Raw genomic sequence first — 14,887 nt, forward strand, 5'->3', positions numbered from 1 at the left:
TTCTATTGTTTTAATTCATTTTGTTCCTTGAATCAACTTAAAATGCAAAAAAGGTTATTAATGAGATTTTTGTCGGACAAGTTACAATTTCATTCGGACAAGTAAGTTTTGGTATGTACTTGTCCTACTGGACAAGTTGGAAAAAAAGTTATTGTAGAGGCCTGATATACTGTGGGTGGATTTTTTTTTTCGCGGGTACCAATTTTCGTAGATTGAGTAAAACTTGCATATATGACTGTAGAAAATTTGTAATTTGTTGAACTTTTAAATTTGTGGTTAACCTAATCCCACAACATCCACGAAAAATTAGTATCCCACAAATAATAATGAATCCACACTCCACAGTATGTCTTCATCTTACAATCAATAGAACCTAATCTCAAAAAAGTCACATGATATTTTTTTAATCATCTGATGATTTTTCTTGTTGTAAATTGGCAAAGAAAGGATTTGGTAATACATATACAGGAAAGAATAATACCCTGAAATACTACGAAATAATCAATATATCAAAGAAAGTTAATTAAATTAAGATGATTCAAAACTCATGAATTTAGCATAAAATAATTTTTTCAGATAACTGACCAAAATTAAATTGTCATGATGTACATAAAAAATATTCAACATTTTTATTTCAAAGTAGTATTTAAAAAAATTAAACATTTTCATTTCAAAGTAGTACTTAAAAAAATAAAGATCTATGTGAGTCTTTGTCTCACATATAACCCCACACCACATCTATTTCAGTTAATATACAAATTCAATATCTAATTTGATTTCTAAAATCTAATCTTTGGGAATTGTAAACACATTGATACTAAACTTTGATGTACTGTAATCAGAAAGTAGTGATATAAGTTATGTTGAAATATATTTAGCAGTTTTTAAAATGCAGATTGCGAAATTTTCGTTATAATTACATTTTCATAGGCACTCATCTCTGAAAATTGAAATGTTGCAGAAGTTAAGAAAAAAAAGAGTAAGTGTAGAATTTCTTGTATACCAAATGTAAAAATACTAAATTTTATTAAAACAGTTATAATAATGCTGTTAAAATAAGACTGAATGAAAATTTTATTGTATACATGTACTGCATCCAAAACATTATACATTTTAACCCTCCATAAAGCAGTCATACAAATGGTATCTACTGTAGATTCATTTATTTTCATGAGTACCAATTTTCGTTCATTGAGGAAAACTTACATAATCGTGGATATTTAATTTCATGGTTTTTTTCAAAATCTGCATACAAGCCTATTGAAAATTTGTAATTCGTTGAACATTTAAATTTGTGGTTCCCCTAATCCTACAAATCAAGGAACATTGGAATCCAACGAATAATAAAGAATTGACAGTAATACTAAGATATGATAACTGACAAACATATCCCTACTGTAATATGAGCTCAGTCAGATAGAAATCGACCTTATGCAAGTGAACATATAAACACGTACATGTATAAGACTTTGATTTATTTTGGAACATTCAAATACGAAATAAAAGTTGAATTTTGGTCTGTGTTGTAGGGTTCTTATATTGCCTCAATTTTCAAACCTTTACAGAATTTGCGTAGAGATTTTTTTCAACCCGAAATAAGTTAACACATATATTGATATTCATTTGCATAAGGTCGATTTCTATCTGATGCAGCTCATATGATGACAACATTTTACATTACATTTTATTCAATGCTTGCTATAAATGTATTACATAAGTGTATTTAGACAAGGGAGGAACATTTAAATCAATGTCTTCTACACTTGAATGTAATAAGTGTATTTAGACAAGGGTAGAGTGGCCCTGTGGTAATATATTGATGTACGGCTGTGGCGTTCATTTCTGTCATAAACTGTAACGGATGAATAATTTGCTGAGGATTCACTAGTTTCCGTGCTACGCCTTCTATATTTTCACACATCTGAAATAAAAATCATAAAATATGTAGGATGCAAACATCTATTTCAATCAATAAGACAATCTCAAATGCAAGAAAAATGCAAGGATTTATCATGAAGCATTATTACACTTACTAGAATTTAACAAGTAGATTTTGAGTAAAAGAAAATAACTGTGTCATGGGGCCATATAGTCCTTATTCAAATTAACTCTTTACAAGTTTACAGTATGTCTAATATCATAGTCAAATACTTTACCTGTACAATGAGCAGTCAAATTAGGGCTATACCATTAAAATGTATGTGGGAGGGTAGGAAGGGACTTTCAAAATATCCCTACAACCAAGAACCATTTCAATAGATAATTTTGCATAATGGTAATAGACACATACTGAAAAAAGACCCACGACCCACATTCAATAATTAAACTTCCCTTCCTACCCTCCCACATACATTTTAATGGAATAGCCCTTACACTTAAATGCATATTTATGGACAGAATTTAAATTATCTGTGGTGTAATACCAGCAAAATATAGTTCGTCACATCCAGTTTCATACAAAAAAGTGTTGAAAAAATATATTCACTTGAATTTGACAGTTGTAGGATATTAACCCTGCATTTCATTGCAGAAAATTTTTCTGAGTCATAAACATATATCTTGCTTGTTTCAAAGCACCATTCTTTTTCTATTTGGTGTTTCTTTAAAATATTCTGGAAACTTGAGGTGGCACGGTTACTAAAGCTTGTAAACAGGAAAAGAAGGGTGAACATTTAATTGGTTTACTTCAGGTGATGGTTATTATCTTGTATGCAATGAAATGTTATGTGTAAATTTCACTGTAGTACCGATCCGATAAAACTTGACTCATGCCAAGTATTTTTTTATTTGAAACAAGATAAATTCTTCACATTTTTTTGAAAAATGCCTATTTAACAAAGACTAATGTATGGGTTTTGTGAATTGTTGAAGGCAGTACGGTGACCAAGGGTCCGGAAACGGTCATATTTGCCAGTCATGTCCTAAGATGAAACTATTTGTCCTAAACAAGTAATTGGGATTTAGGACAAATTTTATTTTTTTACAGAAGTAATTTCAGTCATTTCATTGACTCAATGTTTGAAATCGGATTTCTTAATCGCCATTTTGCACTTGTGATCACTTGTTTTTGTTTATAATCCCTTTCCTGTAATAAAACTGCCACTACAGTAGTTTGATAATCCTGAGGGCCCTCCTAATATCTATATCAATGCCTCCGGGAAACATTGGCTAATGATCGCTAATCACTTTTTACCTGTAGTTTTAATTCACACCTGACAGTGATCACAAAGCTCAGAATAATATCTTTAAAACATTAAAGTTCCCTGACAAGTGTATTCATTATTTATTTACTTTTCATCAAAGACAGTCATCAATTCTGATTTAAAAATTAAATCTAAATTTACGTAGAAAAAAGTATTTTTTCATGAGTAAAATATGTGCTTTATTAACTATGTAATACGCATGCGTGAAATTGTCTTCAGCAGATTTAATATTTAATCGTAAAATGCAAATTGATTTCATGCTAAATTAAACGAGTGCAACTATTATCTGTTATATTCAAACACTTTTAAAGGTAATAAAATAAAAAAGCCATAAAAAGCCGGTGACTTCCTGTCAATTTGATAAACAAAACAAATCACGGAAATGAATCCGGAATTATTCGTACTTTAAAATATCGCAAACTTCCGGTTTTAACTTTTGTCAAATTGAAAGAAACGTAAGCAATGTCTGAGAAATTAAGCATTTTGAGTCATTAAAATCATTTCAATTTTAGACTGTTGCCTTCACTAAACTATCCTTCATGGTAATGGTAAGACATTTACTTAGTAAATGCGATGAAACAGCAATACAAGTTCGTCATGTTCGTTGATGCTATGAATATAGTCCAGTTGATATCGACAATTTGAAAAGGGGCACCAACTTTTCAAACATCTCAAAATGACCGAAATTGTCTGGAAAAATTTCCGGATCCTTGACGGTGACCTATAGTTGTTAATTTCTACGTCATCTGGTCTCTGGTGGAGAGTTGTTTCATTGGCAATCATACCATATGATCATATCTTCTTATTTTCTTATAATATATATGGTGGTATTACCCCTGTACATAGCCACCCCTCTGACTCAAATTACCATTATATTATAGAGCCTATAGCAAACTTACCTGTACATTGTATGGTCCTAATTCAAACCTGTACTTCCTTCCATTTCTAGACAATAATCCACATAAACTAAAACATTGTCCTGAGTTCTGAAAGAAAGACAGATAATCATTATCATTCACTTTGTCCAAAAAAAACTTGAAATTTGTAACTTCAATTTTTCTTTGAAGTTTTAGATAAATGCTATCCCATAAATGACATAGTTTCTGCATCCCCTTAAAAATTGGTGATTTTCAGATGATCACTTCATCAGGAAGCTCTGAAGTAAAGCCATGATATTTGAAGAAATAATAATAAATAAATGGAGAATGTGTCTATGGGACACAGATAATGCCCCCGCTTGCATACAACGTTATAAAGGGACAAAACTCAAGAACGATAAAAGTGACGCTACCCAAATTTGTACTTGATCTGATTTTTGTGGTAATAAGCATTGTGTATAAGTTTCATAACATTTAGTTGAGGAAAACTGAAGTTAGAGAATGGAAACTAATCTTGGGGTACGTAATGACGGACAGACTGACTGAGGTACAGAAGGACAAGGGTAACACTTAATGCCCCCTCTGCCGCGGTGGAGAGGGACAAGGGTAACACTTAATGCCCCCTCCGCTGAGGTGGGGACATAAAAACAAAAACAAAAAGGCTTGTTTTGTTTAAATCTATTTCAATCATAATTATACTAACCTTCAGTACAGTTGATTGTCTTTGGTAGTTAAAGAAAACATGGTCAAGATCCATCAGTGCCTGTATTGGTATTTTTCTGTTCAAACTTCTTCGTTGACCTAAATAGAACAAAAATTCTATGTCACATGCAGTATGATATGGTAGTACAATGTAGCATGTCCATAAGACACATCTGGTAAGTATATACCAAAATCATAGAAAAAATCTTAAAAAATAAATACTAAGGAAAAATCTATGTCGCAGTTTTGCAGATTTCAAGGTTTTAAGACAATTTTTATTAAAATTTTCTTCACCCATTTGGCGTGCTTTCTATACAAATGTAATCAATGTTATGTACATGAATCAGACCGTTAGTTTTCTCGTTTGAATTGTTTTACATTTATCATTTCAAGGCCTTTTATAGCTGACTATGTGGTATGGGTTTTGCTCATTGTTGAAGGCCGTACGTTGACCTGTAGTTGTTAACTTCTATGTCATTCGGTCTCCTGTGGAGAGTTGTCTCATTGGCAATCATACCACCTCTTCCTATTTCTTATATCTTTTTTAAATAAATTCATAAAAAAACATTTTGGAAAATAAAATTTTTTTAAATTTAAAAAAAAAAATTAAAAGAGAGGTGAAAGATACCAAAGGGACATTCAAACTCAAAAGTCGAAAATAAACTGACAACGCCATGGCTAAAAAATTAAAAGACCAACATAGAAAACTAAAGACTGAGCAATATACCAAAAGCGAGTGTCGACACTATTTATGCCTGACATAAATCTGACTTCTAAGATAGTCTGTTTTTCTTGGTCTGATCTCAATCTACACACACAAGTCATGTGATTATGTCAAACTAGAGACTCTAAAGAGCCAGTGTCGATCACCTAGGTCAATGTGCATCTTCGACAATGGACACTCTCAAACATTGTGGACTAGAATAGAATAAATGACAAAAATTTCTTTTTTGTTAATCTTGTATTGCTGATAATTTTTTTTATTTACAGTTTCACTTTATCTTCTTTAGTAATTGCCAAAAACACATAAAAAATTTTCAACTAATAATTTCTGCAAAATTTGAGTTACTTGTAGATCTTGTCTTGCTGATCATCTTGCTACTCAAAAGTTTCTATCTATTTTTTGTAGTTTCCAAGATAATAGGCAAAAACGCAAAAAATATCGTCATTTGAAGATCTTGATAATTTTTGCTAACTAAAGTGTCTATCTATCTATTATAATAGTTTTCAAGATAATAGACAAAAAAACTAAAAATGGGTAAAAACCATAATTAAAGAGCAATAACTCCAATTAGGAGTCAACTGACAATTAAGGACATTTGACTTATATGTAGATCTTGTCTTGCTGATCATTTTATTTATTTGAGATGAGCTGACCAAGAATGCACACGGAGTCATGCTAAGCATACCCCCACTTAATATTGCAAAACAGAAATAGGTGTCAGACAGATCTGATAATCACACACACATTACAACTCATCACTGTTGAGCTGCAGACCAAATATGAAGTCATTCTGTTCAGAAGCATTGGAGGAATATGTGACGAAAAATGTATGTTCATTCAACATATTGAACAATACAAAGTATGATCAAACAGGAAGTAGAAGTCTGACATGTTTGCATGTTACAACTCATTACTGTCAAGCTGGTGATCAAAGATGAAGTCATTTTGGGAAAGTGTGATGAAATTATTTGTTTGACGAAAACAGATGAACACAGTGATTGAAAAATACTCAAATAGTGTAAACTGGTCCTTACTTTAGAGACTGTACTATATTCAACTTTGTACAGTTAACTCTCGTTGTCTTGAACTCGGTTGACTTGAAATTTAGGTTGAGTCGAAGTTTTCCTGTGGTCCTGAATTTTGTTCCATATAAATATATATATTTTGACTCCTGATGAGTCGAAATGGATGAGTCAAAATTAGGTTGACTCAAACCAAATGTACGTTCCCAAGGTGAAGTAATGCATTCAAATTGCATTATTTATCTCAAATTACATGAATTAATACACATATGTCAAAATATGACCTCGGGGATTTAAATGGATTGAAGAGTTCATCTGACAATATGCCTGTAATTAAATTTCCGTTCACTGACCACTTAATTGATTTATGACATTCTTTTTCCATGAGTGTTTACCTAAGATTATCTTTGATCACCGTGATATATTAGTGATAAATTGTTACAGTTTATGAAAAATTATCTAAAATGTTTTAAAAACAATAAACTGTATGCACACATGAGCTTGGTTGTGTATACAATAGAGATTAAGCCTTAGTGATCAACTCAAAACTACTCAATCGGCGTTTTTAATCTTTTTGTATTTTCTCTTGCAGAAAAAGATTGAAATAAAAGAAAATGAAATCTTAAATTTTATAAAAATCTCTCGTATACAAGAATGAACAATTTTGTCAACTTTAAATCAGGCTAAGATTGATAGGAAATTACTCTCTCGGCTAAAAACCACTGGAAAAAATTGTAACTGTACGAAGAAATAAATAAGAGATGAAAATTCGTATAATTTTATTATAATAATAAAAGACCATTACATCAAACTCAGACTATAATATCGATCCCCTACCAATATTCATTGGATTTATTTTAGCCTTAACAAGCTAAAAAAGAGCTGTGTCCCTTCGTCAGTCAAACCTCCAGTATTTGTTTGAGTTGACCTACAGGTATCTCAAATATTTCTCTTTGAGATAACCAGATATTTTATATTGTATTTAGATATTGTGTATGGTATGTTGGATTGCTGTCTCCTGATCACTTAACCCTACATTTCCAACTGGTATATTCTAAATAGTTATTTAAAACAACAATAAACCGGAAAGAACAACTTGCATTTAACTGCCTTCTCAACATTATTTTTTTTCATTTTTCCGTTTTTGTGTGCCAGAATCCCTTGTAAGTTGTTTTAACCTGTTAAGTTCTTTAAATTTAAAAAAAAAAAAAAAGTTTCAACTATATATTCATACGGTATTTTCATATAAACTACCTTGCTAAGAAAGTCTACTTTGCAGTTTTTATACAGATTATTTAAGAAATATCTTACCTTTAGAAGCAGATCTTCTAGCTTTCCTCAATTTCTCTTTTTCTGAGGAAAAATAATAGAATGAAAATCCCCAAAAGAGATAAATACATTGTTTACAATAAAAAAAAAAAAAAAAAATGATTTCCTAGGCAATTAAAAACCATAGGATTTCACTGAAAACCCTGTATTTCAACTCCTCTGACTTCTTCATACAAAAACAGATGATATCAAGACTTTGTTGATGAATGAATGAAGTGAAAAAAACTTAGAAAAATATAGTTTCTTGCATTTTCTTCTTTATTTCCATAAAAAGTCAATATTACTCCAGGCTCAGAGGAACAAGGAGTACTTGGCATTTTACATAAAATTGATAAAATGAAACAGGCTGGCTAGGAATGTTTGTGTTGCATGGAAGCTGTGTGGGCCAAAATCTTGTCTTTCTGATAATTTTTGCTGGACAGAGCTTCTGTGTATCCATTACAGTTTTCAAAACAAAAGGCAAAACATGGACTAAAATTATGATTAAGGAGGTACATAACACTACAGGGAGATAACTCTGTAAAAATCAGGTGACCGTTTCAATCACATTCTAGTGTTAAGGAAATATTAAGCTTCTCAATGATCAAAATTAGTGTTTGTCAAACTGCTATATATCCAATGAAATTTTTCAGATTAAGTGTGTGGTTCAAGTTTTTTGAAATTTTTATACTTTTGTCAAAGGGTCAAAGTAAATATTTTTTCAAAATTTTATGAAAATTAAACGAGCCAAATTAATTTAAGTCCAGGTGTTTGGTATAACCTTAAGGAGCAACATCTCCTGTTAGAGTCAACTGATGATTTCAATCATATTGACTTGTTTTGCTGTTTGAAGTCGGATCTATTATCAAGGAAAACAAGAACAATACAAGACCTGGACCTGTGTCGCTGCATACAATTGATTGGGCAAACATGTACACTGAAACATATCAATATATTCTACGATCAATCTCTTTCATAGAAGCCAAGAAAAGTTTGATGAAAAAGTTTCCTTGTAGAAATGTGTTGTAAAATTGCAAACTATTGGCAAACAAGAAGTGGTTGCAATGCTGAAGTAAAAATTGCTTACATGTTACAGTTAAACATTATCAAGCTCCAGACCAAATATAGTATAATTCCATTCCAATCGTAGACAACAAAAGTTTGACAAAATTTTCCTTGTACAATGATTGTTGTAAAATTTCAAACTATAGACAAACAGAAAGTGGCTGCATGGCTAATGTAAAAATTGCTTCCATGGTACAGTCAACATTATCAAGTACCAGATCAAAAATAAATTCATTATCATCTATAGAAGCCAAGAAAAGCTTGCCAATGAGTGTTGTAAAATTTAAATCTATCGGCAAACAGCAAGTGGCTGCAGAGCTAAAGTAAAAATATCTCCAATAAGGTGTTGACTATCAATTTGGGCCATGTTATAAGAGGTTTTATTTTTCTGATTAAATTTTCCAAGCCAACTTTTTTTTTATCTGTAAAATTTTTCATGATATTAGACAATAATTGAATTTTACCCCTAAGTTCTATTTTCAACTATAGAAGCCAAGAAAAGCTTGCCAATGAGTGTTATAAAATTTAAAACTATCGGCAAACAGCAAGTGGCTGCATAGCTGATGTAAAAATATCTCCAATAAGGTGTTGACTATCAATTTGGGCCATGTTATAAGAGGTTTTATTTTTCTGATTAAATTTTCCAAGCCAACCTTTTTTTTATCTGTAAAATTTTCCATGATATTAGACAATAATTGCATTTTACCCCTATGTTCTATTTTAGCTATGGTGCTCATGTTTGTTGGCTGGCAGTTCATCAGACATAATTATGAGCTAGATACTCTAAGGATGATTGTGGGAAAGTTCGGTTGCAATTGATCTGGTAGTTTCAGAAGAGAAAATTTTTGTAAAAGTCAACAGACGACGAGTGACAACAGACACTAGAAACCAAGGATAGCTCACACTGGCCCTTTAGTCAATTTGAAATATAAACAGACCTTGGTGTGGTCAAAACCTCAGCAAATATACTGGGTAATTCTAAAAACTAACCTTGAAAGTTAGGTGCTTATGTTTTGTAGTACACTAAAAAACCATGTCAAATGCAAACAACAAAAATCAGTAGACCACTAATATTAAGAATTCACATGGTGTGGAAATTTCTGCATTAGCAGTGTATATTGTGTTACATAATTAAATACAAGAATAGTAGTAGTTTCAAAATACAAACCTTTCTCATCAACAGAATTCTTCAGAAATTTCTATAAAAAAAAAATAAAAAATATACACATAATTTTTCAGATTGTCTAGTTTTGACATATGCATTAGATTCTGAATCTAAAATACAAATTAAATTCATTTCCAAATAGAATTTTTTTTTCAGCAAAAAAAGTCATAGACCTTTGTTAAAATCCTATTTTTTTCTCAACATCTTCTCTGCATACTAAAAATTGATATAATAATTAAGGATACTGTGGATTCAGTATTATTCGTGGATACCAATTTTCCAAATGGGAAAAATTAACCAAAAAACACGAAATCAAGTATCCATGAAAAGGCAATTTTTCCTCAATCCACGAAAATTGGTACCCTAAAATAAATAAATCCACAATAAATAATTTCTAAAAGTGATTTGTAATTAATGCAATCAGCATGGAATATACAAGTAAATTTTTATGAAAACTTTCCGACAAATCAACAGTAAAAACCTATTTGTCAAAGTTAAGGTGATGATTAAAATGTAAAGAAGTTAAGTTATTTGAGATCAATGGCATCAACAGTCCAAAAAAAGTAAATACTAGTATGAATAAGTAAATGTTTTGTGTAGAAAGTAATTGTTGGGCTGATGTCTCACTGACGTTTACCCACACATCTCCTGTTAGTCATAGCACTATTTTACAACTCTTACATTCTGATCATAAATTCAAGTTACGTTTGGGATTCAAACTAAGACACTTAATTAGTTATTTTTTATGGTTGTTTATTTAAAATTGTCGCGACTTCAAAATTTTCACAAAAAGGTTTTAACTTATAAAAGTTCAATTCAGAATATGCATAAGTGCATAGACAAATAACAAAGCATGCTATGTGGTTTACTTTTATAAATTTTGACTTGGATGGAGAGTTGTCTCATTGGCACTCATACCACATCTTCTTATATCTATATGATTGTGAAAACAATGTTGATTCATTATTGTTTGTGAGGTAACAGATTTTCAAGTAATTCTAGGGAAATGGATAATTTCAAATTTAAATGTTTTTAACATTATACAAGTTGTCTATAAGTTTTGTTTGTAAGTTGACTTTGTTAAAATCGAGAATCCAATAAAGTAAAACTTTCCTCTGGTTGGTACTTGATGCTCTTCCGCTAAGCAAATGACATTTTGGAGTAAGAGTACTAAGAACAAAGACTGGTTAGATCAGAGTCAAAATAATGTGTCCCAGTAAAATGATGTGTCTTCTTAGGACTGTTTAAAATCCAGCCTAGTCTTTCAGTTTAGTACAAAACAGGGCTCATATTTTTATTACTATGAATTCATTAATTTTTTAGGGTACCAATTTTCATGGTTTGAGATAAACTTGCAATTTCGTGGATATTTGATTTTGTGGTTTTGCTTAAGTCTGCATATATTCATATGGAAAATTTGTATTTCGTTGAACTTTTAAATTCGTGGTTCGCCTGTACCTACAAAATCCACGAAAATTGGTATCCAACGAATAATAATGAATCCACAGTATCTTAACATGTTCTCGTCCTGATATGCATGTAATATTTGCTGCTGGTCGTTAAAGTTAAACACCAATCCATCTATCTATCAATAGAGGTTGAAACAATATAATTCAATAATTAATGTCTAACTTGTAGTTCTTTCTTCTGCTTTTTATACTGTTCATAAACAAGTTGTTTATCAGTGGAGCCAAATAATTTCCTCTTTACATCATCAGCTCTTCCACTTGTGTCTGAATTATAATGTATCCCCATGTCAGCTGGAGAATCATCTAAGGGGGAGGTAACTGGAGTTATCAACTTCTGATGCCAGGATTTCTATAAAATAATTAGATAGTTGAATAAATAACTTTTCTTAATTTGTTAATACAAATGTTTTTTGAACTGCAGTTCACACAATCTTCTTAAAATCAGATCTTTCACTATCCTTCTATAGATTTGTATGCCACAGAGTGTAAGATCTGAAGACATTCCATGAGAGGTTATATTGAGATGACCTTTTAGCATCCAATCAAATCTATCCTTACAAAAGTGTTGGTAGTTTGCACTTTTGGCTATCTAAAAAATTGTGTCTGGTGACCTGTGAAATACTTCTGAATATAGTCTGGGATTCAATGTTCTTACCATATAATTTCCAGACATCATTCTAAATTCTATGCATCTTACTGATGGTGAAAATTTCTGAATTAAGCAGAACAGTAATTTTTTTTCGTTTAATTCATTTTAAATATGATACATTGTAGATTGATAACATATTTAATCAAGTTAATGGAAAAATTTTGATTTAAATTTGTTTTTTTTGCATTTGGGGGGAAAATGTAATCGAAGTGCCAGAATGTCACTCCAAATGATTGGCTGATTAAAAATATGCACATAGAGTCATCATAACCTGACCTAATATTACACACTATGCAAACAATTCTAACAGACCATAGCTATAAATTTCAGTTGACAAGTTCAAAAGAAAGAAATGCATTGGAATTTTGGGTCCTTTTCAAGTTCTTACTTTAATTGACTTTTTCATCTTTTCTTGTTCAAGTGTCACTGATGAGTCTTGTAGATTTGTCCTTTGTGCCTTTTATGTTGTGAGGGATGTATAAATTGCCTGCCACGTCTGGTCTGTGTTTTTGTTATGTATTTGTTGACTTTGTACTGTATTTTATTGAATACAGTTTCAAAAGTTGTGAAAACAATCTGACATTTATTAGAGTTGTTACATTAGTTTCCTGCTTACATCTCACAACTCATTTCACAAAAAAATCTTGTGCAAGTCATGAGCATTTTAGTATCACTTATAATCAATTCAAGTTGTAATATTTCGTGTGAAAAGAGCATCATATTCATTTAGCAATCATGTGTCTTATTATGGTAAGGATTCCTAAGTGTTAAAAAAAAAAATTTCATGAATATCGAGATTTTGTATTCCTGCCAACAATATAGTATAAGTGTACTCACTGCCTCTCTCTTGTATTGATATCTTATATCCAGCCCTGAAATCCTCAATATCAACCAATGAAAACCAATCACCAAGAGGTAGTAACCAAAAACGAGGTTCAACAAAAATATTTCTGAGGTAGGGAGAATCTGGACAGGTTTCTTTCTAAACAAAATAATAATAAAAAAAAAGAGTCAATAAAAATGCTCAAAAATTAGGAGAATCTTGACCAGCATATTAAATCCTGAATAAAATTTAAAAAAAACACAGAATTAATCAAAATACTCTGTTAATATTATCTGGACAGCCACAATCCTGAAAAAATTGAAAAACACAAAATCAACCAAAACATATATAGTATTAAGACAATCTGGACAGGTACAATCCTGAATTGAATAGAAAATAAAACACAGAACTAACAAAAGTACTCTGCTACTGGAAGAATCTGGACAAAAACCTTCCAGAATAAATGATAAAATAACCTTATTTCTTTTGATCATAATTCAAACTGAACAAGAATGTGTCCATAATACACGGATGCCCCACTCGCACTTTCTATGTTCAGTGGACCGTGAAATTGGGGCCAAAACTCTAATTTGGCATTAAAATTAGAAAGATCATATCATAGGGAACATGTGTATTAAGTTTCAAGTTGATTGGACTTCAACTTCATCAAAAACTACCTTGACCAAAAACTTTAACCTGAAGGGGGAAAGACAGACGGACGGACGGACGAAAGGACGAACAGACCAGAAAACATAATGCCCCTACTACTATTGTAGGTCGGGCATAAACATATTAATATTCTTCTATTTTTTCTTAATTAAGTTAATCTAGGTTTCCTAGTATACATTCAATATGTATTAGTTAACCAATGCAGATCGCCTCATAACCTTTCTTACATGGTATGCAAGATAAACTAACTGTTTGAATTGTCTCATATCATTTTTTCGTAAAAGTTAAAACTAACCAATATGGATTGCCATGTACACCTTTCATCTACAAGGTAATGGATAAAATAAACAAATATAGATTCCAAGATATTCCTTTCCTCCAGTAGTTTTCATAAAGAATGACTGTGCATTACTTTCTCATTCTTTTCTTCAAATAATTTAAATAATCAGAGTGGATTTACACTTCACTTTAATTAATGTTTGATACAGTGACTGGTTCCCTTCCTTACATAATTTGAAAACTGTTATGCTTTTCCTGTATACTGTGGATTCATTATAATTTGTGGGCTAGCAATTTTTGTGGATTATGTGACTAATAGATGAACACAAATTAAATGTTCAAGAAAGTACAAATTTACTTAAGGTATATTAAGTTGTATACCACCATTTCACAGGTACTTGTCTCAGAATTTTTTTTTCCTATATACTTTAATATAACACAAGGTACTTAACTCACATTTTTGAAAAATGTCACCCGGTTGCGAAATTCCGTTATATTTCGATTTCTAGGTTGTCAACCCCACTAAACTTGTTATGCCGTAAATGTAAATTGATTTATCTACACAATGGTGTATAACACGCCTACCTTTGTTGTCGGAATCATTTGTAGCAGGCCTACCGAAGTTTGTCAACCGTAATTATTTCGTCTACCAACACTCGATTGGAAATATAAAAAAGTGTTTTTCATGAATAATCAATGCAAAATTGGGCAATTATGCACGACATGTAGCTTGAATTAGCCCAGTGCCCCATACTTTTTATTTTATTTTTGAAAAAAGCAAGGTAAAATCTACATTTTGGCAAGTTATAAGAGAATTCTATCTAAAGGAATATATACCAATGATCCACCTTAAGGCTTCTATCTTGAGGATTATAAACTTTGATAGACTTGCCAGTTGAGATGCCTTACTTTTCTTAACTTTCATAGCTTT

At 31.2% G+C, this 14,887-nt stretch overlaps 1 protein-coding gene across 1 annotated transcript in view; it reads right to left on the minus strand.

Moving 5' to 3' along the window:
- Positions 1–733: 733 nt before the first annotated feature.
- The window catches only part of LOC127737177 (uncharacterized), a 41,277-nt gene continuing 27,123 nt past the window's right edge, over positions 734–14,887 (minus strand). Inside the window, exons 9-15 of the mRNA XM_052247708.1 lie at positions 13,023–13,167; positions 11,700–11,885; positions 10,071–10,101; positions 7,841–7,882; positions 4,785–4,882; positions 4,103–4,189; positions 734–1,921 (exon numbers count right to left, since the gene is read on the minus strand). Of these exons, the coding sequence (XP_052103668.1) occupies positions 1,748–1,921; positions 4,103–4,189; positions 4,785–4,882; positions 7,841–7,882; positions 10,071–10,101; positions 11,700–11,885; positions 13,023–13,167 (763 nt within the window). The 3' untranslated portion in view covers positions 734–1,747. The remainder of the gene's footprint in view (positions 1,922–4,102; positions 4,190–4,784; positions 4,883–7,840; positions 7,883–10,070; positions 10,102–11,699; positions 11,886–13,022; positions 13,168–14,887) is intronic.

This window comes from Mytilus californianus, unplaced genomic scaffold (assembly GCF_021869535.1).
Source record: "Mytilus californianus isolate M0D057914Y unplaced genomic scaffold, xbMytCali1.0.p SCAF_4, whole genome shotgun sequence".
NCBI lineage: Eukaryota > Metazoa > Mollusca > Bivalvia > Mytilida > Mytilidae > Mytilus > Mytilus californianus.